The sequence below is a fragment of the Aythya ferina genome (genome assembly GCF_964211825.1).
Source record: "Aythya ferina genome assembly, chromosome: 10".
NCBI classification, from domain to species: Eukaryota; Metazoa; Chordata; class Aves; order Anseriformes; family Anatidae; genus Aythya; species Aythya ferina.
Window position 1 is genome coordinate 12,905,671 of NC_140306.1, and position 16,216 is coordinate 12,921,886.

Genomic DNA, 16,216 nt, shown 5'->3' on the forward strand with positions numbered 1-16,216 from the left:
CGAGCTCCTTGTCCCCGTCCTTGGCCCACTTGGGGTGGCGGCGGCGGCAGCGGCGGCGGCAGCAGTCGGGCGGTGGGCGAGCGCTGGAGGCGTCGGGGGGCTGGCGCACGCTGCCCGTCCTGGTGCTGACCTCCACCGAGCGGGCGAGCCGGCGGGCGGCGGAGGCGAGGATGGGCGCCGGGGCCAGCGCTGAGGAGAAGCACTCACGCGAGCTGGAGAAGAAGCTGAAGGAGGACGCTGAGAAGGATGCCAGGACCGTCAAGCTGCTGCTGCTGGGTAGGCGGGCACGGCCTCGTGAGGGGTTGGTTGGGGGGGGGGGGTCAGGGTTTTGGGGAGGGGGTGCCCAAACCTCCTGTGCTGCAGCCCCGCAGCCCACCCAGCAGCCCCAAGATCCCCGGCACCCATTAAACTCACCCAGCTCATCCTACAGACTGCCCTCTATCCCCCCAAGCACCCCATACACACTCTTGGACATCCCTAAAACCACCCCAGCCCCCTGCTGCTCTGAGGCACCCCCAAATCCCTCCCAGCCACGGCTCCAGCTCCGGGGTCTCCCCCTGTGCCCCCCCAGCACTTCGGGTCCCTCCCAGTTCCCCCACTGGTGCTCAGTGCTCCCACGGGTGCTGTCTCCCCCCATGTCCCAGCCCAGGGTGTTCCCCCCCTGCACTGCCACACCGTGCCCCCATCCCAACCCCGGTCCCCCCAGAATGTCCCCAGATGAGCCCCCCACAGCTCCCATTGCCCTATCCTTGGGGCTGCAGCATCAGCACAACCCCAGAGCCCTCCCAGACCCCACCGTGACCCCCTCCCCGCCCGGGGGCTGCAGGATGCTTTGCTGTGCACGCAGCCCCCCCCCAAAAAAAGGCGACCACCGCTGTGACCCTGCTTTGCCTCCACAGGGGCAGGGGAGTCGGGGAAGAGCACCATCGTCAAGCAGATGAAGTAAGTGTTGGGGGAAGGCTGGTGGGGGGCAGCCCACGGGTTCCCCACACCCCTCGGTGCCCAGCTCAGCCCCGTGCCCCCCGTCCCGGCCAGGATTATCCACCAGGACGGTTACTCGCTGGAGGAATGCTTGGAGTTCATCGCCATCATCTACAGCAACACGCTGCAGTCCATGCTGGCCATAGTGCGGGCCATGAGCACCCTCAACATCCAGTACGGAGACTCGGCCCGCCAGGTGAGGGGCACTCAGCACAGGACACAGGGACCCCCCCACCCCTAAAATGAGTCACTGTCCCCCCCTGACCCTGCTGAGTCCCTGTCCCGCGCAGGATGACGCCCGCAAGCTGCTGCACCTCTCGGACACCATCGAGGAGGGCACCATGCCCAAGGAGATGTCAGACATCATCGGGCGGCTCTGGAAGGACGCGGGCATCCAAGCCTGCTTCGACCGTGCCTCCGAGTACCAGCTCAACGACTCGGCTGGATAGTACGTGCTGGGGGGAGGGCAGGGGGGCACCCGTGGGTGCAGCCCCTGGTGGGAGATGTCTGATGCCCGCGGTGTGCCTGGGCAGCTACCTGTCGGACCTGGAGCGCCTGGTGACCCCCGGCTACGTCCCCACGGAGCAGGACGTGCTGCGCTCCCGTGTCAAAACCACCGGCATCATCGAGACCCAGTTCTCCTTCAAGGACCTCAACTTCAGGTAGGGGTGGAGCACCCCCTGCCCCCCTTGCCCAGCGTGGGGGTGGTCAGGGGGTGGGGGGGGGCGTGCTGAGCCCTCCTGGTCCTGCCCAGGATGTTCGACGTGGGCGGGCAGCGCTCAGAGCGCAAGAAGTGGATCCACTGCTTCGAGGGGGTGACCTGCATCATCTTCATCGCGGCCCTCAGCGCCTACGACATGGTCCTGGTGGAGGACGACGAAGTGGTGAGTGGCCGTGCTGGGGGTTGGGGGGGGCAGAGGGGGCTGAAATGGGGCTAATGGGGCCGTGTCCCTCCACAGAACCGCATGCACGAGAGCCTGCACCTCTTCAACAGCATCTGCAACCACCGCTACTTCGCCACCACCTCCATCGTCCTTTTCCTGAACAAGAAGGACGTCTTCCTGGAGAAGATCAAGAAGGCCCACCTCAGCATCTGCTTCCCCGACTATGACGGTGAGGCGGCCGTGGCTCCTCCGCCGGGGGCAGGCCACGAGGGGGGTGGTGAAGCTTCAGGTGCCAGCCCCCCTTTGAGGGGCACCCACTGGGAAGGGGTTTGGGGGGGGACACACGGCCCTGCCTTGCTACCAGGTCCCAACACCTACGACGACGCCGGCAACTACATCAAGCTGCAGTTCCTGGAGCTGAACATGCGGCGGGACGTGAAGGAGATCTACTCGCACATGACCTGTGCCACCGATACCGAGAACGTCAAGTTCGTCTTCGACGCCGTCACCGACATCATCATCAAGGAGAACCTCAAGGATTGCGGGCTCTTCTGAGCCCCGGCCCCCACCAACCCCCTCCCACCCCCCTCCCACACCCCGCTGGTGCCCCTAACCCCCCTCTGCCACCACCTCTGCTCGTCCCCAGATGCCGGCGATGTGACCTGCGCAGCTCCAGAGCCCCCCCGGGCATTTGGCCACAGCCCTGTCCCCTCCCCGAGGTCACCCCCCCCCGCCTGCAAGCACCGTGGGTGACACTGGGGGCTTGGGGGTCCTTGGGTAGCACCTCCCCAGCAAAGGGGGAGCCAGCGCTGCTGGGGGACCCCCAAAAACATGGGGACAACCTGGGGGGGCTCCCAGTCCATAGTTCCCACCCCTAGGAGTCCCCTCCTGCATCTCCGCTCCCCCCCTTCAGCCCCCGAGTCCCTCCCCAGGGAGGAGGAAAGCAGCCACATCGAGGGAGGGGGGGGGCGCATTCTTTTTTTTTTTTCTTTCTACATTTTATTATTTCAAACCACGTGAACAATTCGGTAAAACATCCCGTGGGAAAAGCGGGGCCTGGCTCCTGGGGGAGGGGAAAGGGGGGGGGAAAACGGGGGACAGAGCTGGGGAGGGAAATAGGGGGGGGGGCTGCTCTGTACAGCAGGGTGTCCCCCGCCAGCGCAGCTAGCCCTATGCACTAGGCTCTATTAGAGAGGGCCGTGGGGGGGGGGGGGGGCGGCCGCCCTCTCCCCCTGGCCCAGCGCCGGACAAGGGGGGGTGGGAGGGGGGGGGCACGCAGCCCCCCGTGCGCCGGAGGGGCCCCCCCCACACAAGGCACACGGTTTCGGCATTACCTGCACCAAGACGACGCGACCACTTAGCACTTGACGCTTTTAAATAGTTTCTTAAAAAGGTTTCTTTAAAAAGCAACGTAAACCAAGCTCTGTGTGTGTGTGTGTGTCGGTGTGTGGGTTTGGGTTTGGTTTTTTGTGTTTTTTTTTTTTTTTTTTTGTCTTTTCTGTTTTTTAAAAGGAATGTTATCAGTCGTGGCTCCTCATGGGGGGGTGGGGGTCCCTTCACCGGCCCCTGCGGTGGTGGGAGCCCCGCGGCACCCCCCGGGCACGACTTTTTTGGATGTAAACGGTGCAGAAGTGATTTCCTGGAACCCAATAAAAAAAAGGGGCTGGGGTGACTGGTTAGCAACCACGAGGGAAAAGCCCCTGCCCCCGGCCCCACTGGCCAAGGGGGGGGACACGGGGGGGAGGACGGAGGGACTGGCGGCTGTAGGGGACGGTGGGGATGGCCCCAGGCTGGGCACCACGGGCAGCGCACTCCCACCCCACTGCCACAGTCGTCACCAGAATGTCTCTTTAGGGGGAAATTGGGGCCGGGGGGGGGATGAAACCAAAGAGGAGAAGCAGAAATCGCTGGGCAGCGCGCTCCTTCCTTCGTCGGCACGGCCTAAGGGAGAGAGAGAGACCCGTGAGCAGGACCGGGGCTGGGGACAGGGGTCGGGGGGGACACAGGGCTGAGGGCAGTGCTCCTCCTGTCCCTGCTGGCACCCACCTCGCCACCCTCAGAAGAGCCCGCAGTCCTTCAGGTTGTTTTTGATGATGACGTCGGTGACGGCATCAAAGACAAACTGCACGTTTTTGGTGTCGGTGGCGCAGGTGAAGTGCGTGTAGATCTCCTTGGTGTCCTTCCGCTTGTTCAGGTCCTCGAACTTGCTCTGGATGTAGCCGGCTGCCTCGTCGTACTTGTTGGCACCTGGAGAGGGGAAGGCGAGGCTGGGGATGCCCCACGGCACCACACAGCAGCGGCAGAGCCACCCTCACCCCCCTGGGCTAACCCCAAACCCACCCAGCCCCACAGCACCCCACACGCCACCAAACCCCACGCTTTGCTCCCCAGGGCCATGTGGCATGATGGCCATATCAGGACCCCCCCCACGCACTGCGGGGACACCCCTCCAGCCCTAAGGATTCACTACAGAGCCCCAAAGGCTTCTTGGGCAGGGACCACCGCTGCCCAGCCCACCGCCAGCCTCCCCTGGCAGGGGAAGCCCCACGCAGCCGCTGCTGCCGGCTCCGTACCGCTGTACTCGGGGAAGCAGATGGTCAGGGGGCTGTGCACGATCTTCTCCTCGAAGAGGTCCTTCTTGTTGAGGAAGAGGATGATGGACGTGTCCGTGAACCACTTGTTGTTGCAGATGCTGTCGAACAGCTTCATGCTCTCGTGCATCCGATTCTGGCAGGGGACAGCACCGTGTGAGGCAGGGGCAGGCACCGTGCCGCCAGCCTTCCATTTGGCCACCAGGCTGGGCTGGGACACTGGTGGCCACCAGAGCAGAGCACGGGGTCTGACACTGCACAGGGGCCTCCTGGAGAGGGCACCCCAAACCTGGACCACCCCAAACCTGGATGTCCACCCCCCTTCAACTTACCATCTCCTCGTCTTCTGCCAGCACCAGGTCGTAGGCGCTGAGGGCCACGCAGAAGATGATGGCCGTCACCCCCTCGAAGCAGTGGATCCACTTCTTGCGCTCCGAGCGCTGGCCGCCCACGTCGAACATCCTGCGGAGCAGGGGCAGCGTGGGCAGGCAGCACTCCCGGCCCCACCAGCACCCCCAGCCCTGCCTCAGTTTCCCCAGCAGACCCAGAAGAAGGTGTCCAGCGAAGGGCAAACAGGGGCAGGATCAGGCCGCCCGTGCCTGGAGGTGTCACGGCCCTGTGCCCACCTCCAAAGATGACCCTGCAGACCCCAAGTGGGTGCTGCTGGGTTTGGGCTAGAGCTGGGGACGTAGCTATGGGAGGATGGACGGGATGAAGCGCACCAGGTGCCTCTCCCACTCTGGGCACCAGAGGATGCCCTGGCTCCACGGAGCAGAGCCTGGCGGCAGCGCTGCATCCTCCACTTACAGATCTTTGACTGCTTGGCTGCTGGAGGGGTTTCATCCCTGCTGTGCCCCAAAACCCCCACCCAGGGGCCCTGAACCCATTCTGCCTGTCTCTGCTGGCTCCTCCAAGCCCTGGAGCGGTGTGGAACAGCCACCGCACAGCCTCGGTTGAGGCGGGCGTTTCGGCAGATGTGCTCCCATCCCAATCCCAGAGCAACCCCAACATCACCACCACCAGAAGCTCAGCACCAGCCCCGCACACCAGCAGGGCTGGGGCACGCTGGCCCCAGCACCCAAGCAGTATTCAGCCAGGGGAAGAGGGCTCGTGTCTGCGGAAGGGCTGGGCGTACTTGAAATGGAGGTCCTTGAAGGTGAAGTGGGTCTCCACGATGCCGGTGGTCTTCACCCTGGTCCGCAGCACATCCTGCTGGGTGGGGATGTAGTCGGCCCGGGCTATCCTCTCCAGGTCATTCAGGTAGCTGGGGAGGGAGCAGAAGGGCGCTGTGTAAGCCGGGTGGTGGGGCAGGGGACATCCCGCTTGCTGGGGGACATCCCAGGGGTGGCACCAGGCACCAACCGGGCTGGGCAACGCCAAGCCCCCAGCATGCAGACACCCCCCATCCATAGCCCAGAGACCCCTTACGGGCTGGGAACACGGGGACAGGGCCGTGCAGCCCCCCAGGGAGCCACCAGCCCCCTCGATGACGCAGCAGCAGGGACACGGGGGACGCAGGGAGACAAGGCCACGGCACCGGGGCCCGCGCAGCCGTAACGCTTCCCCGGCTCGCGGCGGGGAGGGAAGGGGGGGGGAACGGAAAGAGGAAAGTATTCATCGCCACGGCAACGGGCCACAGCGCCAGCGGAAACAATTTCTGGCGCCGTGCCATTTACAGTCACAAAAAAAAAAAAAAAAAAAAAAAGCAAACACAAAGGGCTTCATCCCCCCCCGGAGGAAACGGGCACAGGCCTCGGCTCCCGGTAGGGACGTCCCCGCTCCTCGCCGGAGCGGCCGCCAGCTTTAATCGCTCCGGCTCAAGTTAATTGGGTTACGATAAGCAGGCTGCTTCCCCCGGGAGAATTAGGTGCCCCCCCCCGTAATCTGGGGAGAGCCGCGCCGAGCTCGCAGGCACCACAGCCGCGGTGGTAGGCGCGGGGCTGGGGGGCGCTGGGGTGGGTGCGGGTGGTGCAGCGCGGGCGCAGCCGGAGCCAGGCCGCACCTCCCCGGCGCGCTCGAAAACAGCCGGAAACGCAGCCGGCCTCCGGCTGACACAAAAACAGGAAACCAGCGCTGGGGAGGCAGGGCCGCGGCGGTGCTCGGTGCTCGGACCCAGCGCCCAGCCTGCGCCACCAGCTCCACGCCCCGCAGCTGCGGTGTCCCCAGCCCCGCATGGTGCAGTGCCCGCGGGCATCGCCCCCGGCCCACGGGGTGAAGGCCGAGGCCGCAGCTCGCTGGCGTGAGCTAAAGTAGTCTCTTCATTAACACTAGCCCGACACTCGTAGCACGCTGGGTGTGGCACGAACGCTGCTAGGTCGATCCCTTTGGAAGACACACGTGCGTGAATTGCGGGTCTCAGCGTCCCCGGAGCTGTAGGGACAGCGGAGAGGCTCTGGGCTGGAGCCTCTGCCAGAGGGACCGAACGTGGCGGGTGCCTGTGACCGAGCACAGGGCTGCCACTGCTGTGTCTCCTCCGGCAGTCGGCTCTCCGGCATCGTTCCCGCTGGTGATCCCAGCGCAGAAGAGCGATCATGCTTTAGGCAGCTTAACTTATTTAATAAATCTCTTTAGGGATAAATTGAACCAGATGCAGTCAATTTACCTATCTAAGCACGAGTTTGCCAGCTAATACGCTAGCATAATGCCGATTTTTTCCCACATTAACTCATTTGGAAAAAAAAAAAAAAAAAAAAAAAAAAACAACCAACTGAAGAAGCTATCTTGTGCATCCCACTCAGAACAAGCATCCCCACATTTCTTTGGGGTTTTTCCCCCTGTGGTTACTCACTCCCTATGCAAACAGCCGTGGGGGAGAAATGACCAGGAGGAACCCCTGGTCGCTGGATAGCAGAGCCATCTCGCCGGGCTCTTCCCTTCCCATTTAAACAACCATAGCAAGGAGGGGGGAAACAAAAACAAAACAAAAAAAAAACAGAAAACCTCTACCCAGGAGGAAATTCAGCGCTAACCATCTTCTTGCAAGGTGAACCAGAGCTGGGAGCAACACCCATGCGAAGAAAACCTGCACCCAGCACGGAGGGGGATGAGGGGCCCGAGCCCGGAAAGGAGGGTCCCGGCTGGGGAGCGGGGACACTGCAGGGACCTGGTGTGAGTACGTGACGGGGGGCACAGCCCCAAACCTGCTCCTAAACCCCACCGAAAGAAGGAGAGAAGGAAGAAGGGTACTCACTAGGCGGCGGAGTCGTTCAGCTGGTATTCGCGGGAGCGGTTAAAGCAGGCCTGGACCCCGTGGTCAGCCCACAGCCTCCGGATCACGTTGGCAAGGTCCTCGGGCATGATGCCCTGCTCTTCCGCAGCGCAGGAGAGCGCAAAGAGCTGGCGAGCGTCGTCCTGTGGGAGAACAGGGCCGGGTGTCAGCTCTGCCACACTCCGCAAGCCCTGGGGACACCACCCCATGCCAAGGCTGCCCATTGTAGACACCCGCAGGAAAAAAAAAAAAACTCAGGATGGGCAAAAATCACCTCTCCCAACCCAGGAAGCCCGTGGCTTTCCCCTTTCCTCCTACTGTTTATGCTTTGGGTCCCCCCACCCTATCTTCAGGGCCAGGAGGTCACAGCCCAGGGGACAGCAGAGCTTGGGCAGGGCCACCCTGAGCCCAGGTTCAGCGCTGGCAGCTTCTGCTCCCCAGAGGGGCTGGGACACACACGGGGGCACGCACCGCTCTGGAGGAATCCCCGAAGTCAATCTGCAGGTTCCCCATGGCCTTGATGATGGCCATGATGGACTGGATTGTGTTGCTGTAGACCACGGCTTTGTACTGCCGGCACTCCTCCTCCGAGTAGCCATCTTCATGGATGATCCTGGGGGCAGGGGACAGGGTCAGGCTCTGCCCTGAGCGTGGTGCCAGCAGCCGGGGGCTTCCCACAGCCTCTTCAAGCCTGGGAAGCTGCTCCAGCTCCGGCACCACCTCAGATAGACACCGAGGACACGCTCAGCGCTGCAGTACCCCAGCAGACAGCACCACCAGCTCGGAGCCTTTCCTCGTGCTGGGGACAGCCTGGCAGCACCCACGGTGCCCCACCAGGGATGGGGACGTCCCCAGCAGCCCCGCTCCTCCCCGTCAGGTATTGGCTTTCACGGTGGCACTCGGCACAGCCACAGGCACCCGAGCTCACCGCCTCCTCTAACCACACGCTGATGAAATATTCAAAGGAGAGCGCGCTGGGTTACTGCCCCCGCTGGCACTAGCCTGGTGGCAGGGGCGCTGGGGACATTTGGGACAGCCATAACCAGTCTTTGGGGTGCTGGGAGGGACGGGGCAGGCCTGCGGACTACTCACTTCATCTGTTTGACGATGGTGCTCTTCCCAGACTCGCCGGCACCTGCGGAGGAAGGGGACAGACACACAGATGAGCTGTGAGCTGCAGCCTGAAGCCAGGGATCCCCCTGCCACCATGGATACCCCACCACACGCTGGGACCCCGGCGGCACTACAGCGACAGGAGAGCAAGGCTGGGGGGACAGAACCCAGCACAGGGCCGTTCTGTGACACCCAGGGTCATCGGCATGGCTGGGAAAAACCCAGGCAGGTTTGGCATCGGCCGGGGATGTGTCACCCTCGGTGGCAGCTCCGCCACCACCCCGAGAAGAGGGGACGTGCAGCTCGCACCAGGCTGTCCCTCCCCGGGGCCGGGAGGGCGGAAGGAGTGAAGTCATCCTGGCTGCTGAAAGGGGAAGCTGAAAGGGGAAGCTCGAAGGGACGCTGCCCATCCCTTGTCCCTTCTCTGGGCTGGGACAACGGCCCGGAGCAATCCCCCTGCGCAGGGGCTTCGAGCAGCACCCCTGGGGGGATGCCGATGGCAAAGTCAGGTGGGATGCAAGCCCTAGGGTCCTCCGGTGTGAGGTCCCAGCAGCACGGCAGCTGGGAAAGCCTCTTCCAGCCCTCCATGGGGATCCCCCAGCCCAGGCCACGCTTCAGACCTGGCCCCAGCCCCCTGCCACATGGGCTGCTCGCACCCCGGGCACTGCTGGAAGGTCCCGGTGGCCACAGAGCCGCCCTTAAAGAGGGCCCCAAGCAGCCAACGGCAGGGCTGCTCCGCCGCTGGCCACAGAGGGGGAAGAGAGATTACAGAGGAGCTCAAAAAGTGGAGATTATGCTAAAATTAACCTGCAAAAGCACAGCTCGTGGTTGCGGCTGAGACGCAGCAGCAGGGAGCAAGGCGGCTGGCGGGGCACGGGCAAACGTCACCTTCTGCACGGGTGACAGCCGTGTGCCCTCGTGGGGAGCACCGTGGCCCCATGCAGCCCAGGTACAACGAGGCCACACAGGGGTTATAAGCTCACCACGGCACCAGGAGCCCGCTGCCTGCTTCAGCTGCTCTGCTCTTGCGAAAACGCGGCGGCACCGCACTTGTGGCTGCTGCGAGCCTTTTCTTGGCTCTTGCCCCAGGTGTCCCCTATCGCACCTCCCACGCTGCCGCTGCTCTCTCCCATCCAAGTCCCTGAAGCCACCGTCCTTCTTAACCCCAACTGCTGTCCCCAAAGCTGAGTGCCAGCAGCGAGGGTCACACCCTGGAGCCTTCCAGGCAGAGCATCCCTCTATCCCCAGCCCGTGCCGCAGGGCCACGAGGCAGCAGCACCCCGCACCCAAGGCAGAACCCAGCACGCATCTGCGGCATCTTTCTTTGGTTACGGGGCTCCGCGGATGACACGTGTTTCTCATTTGGCCCAAAATACACAATTTGGCTGGAACCTCGCAGGCTTGACCCGACGGAAATAAAACTGTACTTGGTTTGGAGAGGCGGATCGGGTTTCTTTCTTTCTTTCCACCCAGAGCTTCCCCCCGTCTCCGAAGGCCGTCTCCTTTGGAAAAGGATCCCCGCAGCCAGCCACGCTGCGCGGAAAATCCCTGCTCAGACAGGCTGGCTGCAGGGCCACGGCGCAGGGCAGGTCCCCACGCAGGGACAGTGCCAGCCCCAGGGGACCCCAGGCCATGCAAGCACCCCACACACGGAGAAGGGTCCTGGGAGCAACATCAGTGCCAGCCCCATGCGGGGACACCGTGACAGCAGGAGCTGGCGTAGGGCATCAAGCATCGTCCCCACGCACCCCAAGCGCCCCCAAATCCCACTCTTGCAGCCCGTAGAGGTGTCCCTGTGGCGGGGGCTGCACAGCCAGCCCGCTCCCTGCCTGCACATCGCTGCTCTCCTCTCCCCACAGCCTCCAGGGCCCCACAGCTGCTCCCCAGACGTGACCCTCGCCTGCAGCACGGCCCACGGCAGGAGGAGCGCAGGGAGGGACGGAGCCCGGCCTCCAGCGCACGCGTGCGGAGCCGGTTTTCAAGCGGAGCGTTGAGTCACGTTAGCTGCGGGGAAGGCATTTTTCCCTTTCGTAATCCGTATTTAGCAGGAGCACTTTAGTACCTCATTAACTCTGACAGCCTAATCCCAGCCCGAGCAGTGCCTGCAGAGGTGGGGGTGCCAGCGCGGGGCGGGATGGGGCCTCCAGACCTGGGCACCGCTCGGCACGGGCAGAGCCCTCAGGCTGGACACCGGGATCACCGCAATGAGCCTCCCCCTCCAATTTCCCTTCCAAATCACCTCCTTTCCCTAATGAACCAGTAATTGCCTGAGGAGCTACACTCAGTGTGACCAGGTGCTGCCGCCAGCACGCAGCCAGCAGCTGGGACAGGGACACCACGCAGCAGTCTCACGATGCCAGGCGGGTGCAGGGAGCCAAACCACCCCCTCACAACCCCACACGGACAGCACAAGGGCTCAGGGCGCCCCTGGAAGCTGCTGCCGAGCAGCCCAGCCTCGGGGCTGGGCTGGGAGCTCCCCCCTGACCACGGTACCCGAGGAAGGTACCGGCCACCAGCCGTGACACAACCACGGGACAGGGGGCCAGGCAAGTGCACGCGCTTCCAGAGAGGGGCATCATCCCCACGGTGAGGAAGGACGCTCCTGCCTGGCCCGAACAGCCCACCCGGTGCCCCCACACCACCCGGTGCACTCCAGAGGGTCCCCAGCCTGCGCACTGCCCACAGCCCCCGGGGATGGAGGCGCGATGCTGCCACCCGTGCCCTTTTTACGGCCGGGCCTGGCCCGGATCACGGCCGCTGGGACACGACCACGCTCATTCCCAGACTGTCCTACAAAAATAGGAGGAGAGCGCGTGCTCCTGGGCTGCTTTTCCCCGTTGAAAATAATCTTTTAAAATTTTAAAAGTAAGCAAGCAGATGGCCAGCTCCAAAACGCAGCCTCCCAGCCGAGGAGAAACTTGTTCGGCTGCGGATCCGGCTTCCTTTTGGAGAGCCCCAGAGTTTGGAGACCCCAGCATCACTAGGAGCAGGGCTGGAAAACATCCCCAGCCCTGGGCAGCCACCAGGATGCACCCCTCAGGCAGGCGAGGGACTGGTCCCTCGGACTGGCCATTGAATGGGATTTTCAAAGCTCTGCATTAAAAGCGTAGTCACCTAAGAAAAAGACTTAAAAAAAAAAAAAAAAAGATTCCCCTCGACATTTTCCTTGCTATCTAAAATAGATGGAAAATTGCTTTAAAAATAATTGCATGTAAGAAAAAAAAAAAAGCCACAGCAACGCCGAGTGTTTTTCCAAGCGGCCATCTGACTGCTGCACAGAGCTGGCCGCTCTCCAGGAGGGCCCTGCCAGCCCCAGGGGAGCCGGGTGGGTGCTGCCACCCGGGGGTCCCCACGAACCCCCCCACAGGTGCTGCGAGGGCAGAGGGGACAGCACCGTGCCAGGGCTGCCTGCACAGAGCTTGGAGCAGAGGGCGGAGGGGACAGCAGCCCCTGTGCCCCCATCACACCCCAGCATGTCCCCTCCAGCCCACCCCAGGAGGCCAAGCACTGGAGCTTGGCTTTGAAGGCGCTGAATTGGTGCTGAAAAGGGGTGCAGGGCACCTGGGGGGCACCTGGGACACGCAGCACGGGCCGGACCGCAGCTGCATCCAGCCACGCCATCCGCTTCCAGGCAGCCGATGGAGACGCGACTCAGCCTGTGGCTTTCTGGCAAAAAGTGCTGAAAGCACACCAAAAAAAAAAATCCTCTGCGGGAAGGATGTTCGGAGCAAGCAGGGGAGGAGTGTCTGGGCCAGGAACGGCTTTTCTGAACAACTCCCTGCCACCGACAAGGGACGCTGACGTTTACAAGCCGGACAGAACTATTCCTGTGCCTTTTTTTCCAGGAACCAAGAAACTTTCCTTCTTGCTTTCTGCCACTGAAATCCCAGAACAGCGACTCTCTCCCACCATCCCCCCGGCACCTTCACGCCCTCGCTCCTGGGGCTGCGGTGACACCGGGTCCTTTGTGCCCCTGCGGGGACACGGGGCAGCGAGCTGACCATGTCCGGGGCAGGACAGGGCCAGCGGTGCCCACCCCTGGGTGCTGCACAGGGAGGCTTCTGTAACCTGCAGCAGGTTTGCACGCCCGTGTCACCAACACATCTGCAGACGTGGGCAAGCACCAAGGCCGAGGCTGGGTGCCTGGGCACACCCAGCACCCACGGGGGGCTCCCCAACCTGCCCCCACCCCACAGCCGGCTGCCCCCAGGTCGCAGAGTGGCACAGGTTGGAGCAGAGGGCACTGCCCCGGGGTGCTTGCAGCCCCACCGGGCCCAGCTGCCTCCCCCTGCCCGCACACACCGCGAGGAGAGCGGCGCAGGGCGGGGAGGAAGGAAAAGCAGCGAGGCAGGAGCAGGCGCTGCAGGGCCGGCCGCCCGCAGGCACGCGAGCCAGCGGCAGCCCCGTGAGCGCCGGGGAAACGCCGCCGCCGAAAGTCGCAGCTGGTCCCTCCCTTCCTCTATTTTTGTGCGAGCAGAAGAAGTCGCTGAGCCCGGGTGCCGCAGACACCTCCCCAGCAAGGCCCGGCTGGGGAGTGAACCCGGGGCCTGGCGCCGCCAGCACGCAGCCCGGGACGGAGCCACCGTCACCCCAAGGGATGGCATCACCTTGACAGCACCCCGAAGCCACACGCAGCTCCCCCGTCAGCTCGCCACAGGCCTCCGGGTGCGAGCTGGCACTACAGAGCACACAGCTCCCCGCGGGGAGGGCTCCAGGAAGGGTTTGGGTTTGCCAGCGGTGCCTGCGGGGGCTTCCCACAAAACCCGAGTGAGAGGCACGGATCACCTCCGTGCTCCGGCCTGAGAGCTGGCAGCCAAGAAATCCCTCTTCCTTCTTAATCCCAAACAAGCAGAAAATGGTTTCAGGACTGCTCGCTCGGGGTACCGCTTGTCTACCACCAGCGACACGTCAGAACAGGCGGCAGGAGCACCGAGGGCCACACGCGTCTTCCCCACTGAACCCCAAACCAAACCCTGCTGAGTTTGAGGGGTGGGTCGAGGCTGGGGGGGGCTCTCCCTCTGAACTGGATTTCTCCTGCTGTCTGCAAGCCCTGCCCTCAGCGATAGGCCCCGAGGCGCACCCGGGTCTGCTTCACCAAACTAACACAAAAACAGGCGGAAAACGAAAAAAAAAAAAAAAAAAAAGCCATCAGGGAGGAAGGGGCCGGTGGCCCCGCACGCCCAGCACCGCTTTTGGCAGCGGCGAGGATCCGGCAACACCGAGGGTTTCACTTCTGCCTCGCGCCGGGCAGAAGGAGCCAGGAACATCTCCCCGTGCCGGGGGGAGGCAGCGCGAAGCCCGCCCGCGGCGGTGGAGGAGCCGCCAGGCGGCAACTGAGGGGCTTTGATTTGTGGGCGCAGCACCGGGAGCCCCGCCAGCACGCACAGAAGCCGCGGCGTCTGCTGGCGGTGGCTGGCAGCTCCCGTCACCCTGCCCAGCCGGGGGGGCTCCCGGCTCCTCCTGTGCAGCACCCGGGACCCCCGCAGCAGCAGGTGCCACCCCGGGGCATCCACCGATGCATTTTCCGGGCGCACGGTTCAGAAATTGGTCAATAGCAGCGGAGGGCTCCGGCACTGTTTGTGCTTGAACAGCTGCTAGGCGGAGGAAAATAATAATAATAATAATAATAAAAGAGTGTTTTCACTCTGTTTTTGGTTTTGGAAACCCACTGAGATCAGAGAACCGGACTGGCCCATAACTGCCCTCCTCCTCGGCTCCTCCTCAGGGCCAGCCCCGGGGAGCGCTGCGGGTGCCCCGTGCGCCCTCGGCTGCCCCTCGGTCCCCTAGCCAGAGAGCAGCGAGCACTGCTCCCACATCACCCATCCCAAACCAGGGGCACGCTGCCACCGAGCACCCGGCTGCCCCCCGGGGTGCCTGAGCACCACCTGGGAGGAGATAACGGGGGGCCAGGACGGGCACACTGCCGCGACGCGACGGAGGCACCACGTGTCCGCCCTGCAACACCCGCGGGGTTTCGCTCCGCCAGCGCCTTCCCCTCCCCGGAAACGAGCGGGGCTGGGGCTGCCCGTGCCTCCCGCCGGGTCGCACAGCGCGAGGGCAGCCCCCGGCCCCGAGCTCCCACCCCAAAATCCCCAGAGCCATCCCTATGCAGCAGCGAGGGACGGCTCCGGGGATGGGGTGCGCATGGGGCCGAGAAGGCGGCGATGAAGCCTCGCAGCCAGCGGTACCTCCGGACATCTCGGGGCAGGCGGCGGCTGCACAAATAAGCGGCTGCCTGATTTCACCATGACTTCCTGCTGCTCTCGGCTTCCTCTCTCCAAGAGGGCGACGAGAAGACGGGCGAGAGGCAGCCATGGGGAGGTTCTCCTCTCCTCCCGTGCCCCGGGGATGGAGGGGGGTCCAGGGGTGGCAGCACCAAAAACGAGCGAACGCCGTGTGAGCGAGGCGGGGAGAGGGCCCCGCACAGCATCCCCTGTGTCCCGGTCCCGTTAGGGGAGCGGCACCGCGGGGTGGCCCCGAGGGGGATCGGGGAGAGGAAAGGGGTGCGTGGGGGGGTCCCTGCGCCCCGCACCGAGCCGGGGGGGTTTGGGGGTGCCCGGGATGGGCGGAGCTGGGGTGGGGGCAGCACGGCGAGGGGGTGGGAGAGGGGAGCAGCGCCCCTTTTGCGAGGGGGGGTCCCAGGAGATGGGGGGGGTGGAAGCGCAGGGCGGCTGCGGGGCGGCCCCCAAAAGAGGGCAGGGGGTGGGGAGCCACGGGAAGGGCGGGGGCACGGCCGGGGGATGCCCGGGGGTGGAGGGGGGGGGAGGAGAAGGAAAGCACCGGGGGGGGGGGGGCGATACCGGGGCTGGAGGGGGGGGTCCGGCTGGGGGTGGGGGGGTACCCTAAGGGTACCGGGATGGGGTCGGGGATGGGGATGAGGGGGTGATGCCAGCGGGGGCGGCGCACGGGGGGGAGGTTGGAGGGTGGGGGGGGGGGGATGGGGATGCCCGTCGGGGGGCGCCGCTCACCCAGCAGCAGCAGCTTGACCTCCCGCGCCGCCTTCTCGCCGTCCTCCCGCAGGTTGCGGTCGATCATGCGGGAGCGCTCGGCGGCCGCCTTGTCCTCGGCGCTGACGGTGCAGCCCATGGCGGCGGCGCCTCCGCTCCGCGCTCCGCCGGCTCTGCCCTGCCCTGCGCGGCGCGGCGCGGGCGGGGCTCGGGGGGGCGGGGCCTGGAGGGGAAAGGGGCGTGGCTTGGAGGGAAGGGGAGGGGCTTAGAGGGGAGTGGGCGTGGTCGGTTTTAAGGGCGTGGTTATACGGAGGGGGCGGGGAAAGGGGGAAAAGGGGCGGGGCAATGGGCGCGGGAAAAGGGGGGGTGGGAGGGTGCGGAGTGGGGCTGGGGGTGCACGGGGTGGGGGCTATGGGGCCATGGAGCTGTAGGGTGCGGGGCCGTGGGCACCCAGCCCAGATGTGCCCGTGGCCATCGCCGTGCCCCAGCCCA

At 64.6% G+C, this 16,216-nt stretch overlaps 2 protein-coding genes across 2 annotated transcripts; one reads left to right on the forward strand and one right to left on the reverse strand.

The window, feature by feature from the left end:
* Positions 1–160: 160 nt before the first annotated feature.
* On the forward strand, positions 161–2,420 carry GNAT1 (G protein subunit alpha transducin 1; the record flags this gene model as incomplete). The annotated part of the gene is made up of 8 exons (XM_084531110.1): positions 161–276; positions 900–942; positions 1,036–1,177; positions 1,272–1,429; positions 1,515–1,643; positions 1,736–1,865; positions 1,941–2,094; positions 2,230–2,420. Exons 1-8 carry the CDS (start codon positions 171–173, stop codon positions 2,418–2,420), a joined length of 1,053 nt encoding a protein of 350 aa, XP_084387236.1. The 5' UTR covers positions 161–170.
* Positions 2,421–3,236: 816 nt separating this feature from the next.
* GNAI2 (G protein subunit alpha i2) lies at positions 3,237–15,908 on the reverse strand. Its single transcript, XM_084531275.1, has 9 exons — positions 15,746–15,908; positions 8,757–8,799; positions 8,136–8,277; positions 7,647–7,807; positions 5,592–5,720; positions 4,789–4,918; positions 4,439–4,592; positions 3,912–4,112; positions 3,237–3,806 (listed from the first exon to the last, which is right to left on the reverse strand). Exons 1-8 carry the CDS (start codon positions 15,861–15,863, stop codon positions 3,922–3,924), a joined length of 1,068 nt encoding a protein of 355 aa, XP_084387401.1. The 5' UTR covers positions 15,864–15,908; the 3' UTR covers positions 3,237–3,806; positions 3,912–3,921.
* Positions 15,909–16,216: the final 308 nt, after the last annotated feature.

Coding starts and splice junctions, on each gene's coding strand:
- GNAI2 (XM_084531275.1), bottom strand. CDS start 15,863: ATGGGCTGCACCGTCAGCGCCGAGGACAAGGCGGCCGCCGAGCGCTCC. Junction 8,278..8,756: donor ACCATCGTCAAACAGATGAA/GTGAGTAGTCCG, acceptor CCCTGCCCCCAG/GATCATCCATGAAGATGGCT. Junction 4,113..4,438: donor CTGCTTCCCCGAGTACAGCG/GTACGGAGCCGG, acceptor TCCCCTCTCCAG/GTGCCAACAAGTACGACGAG.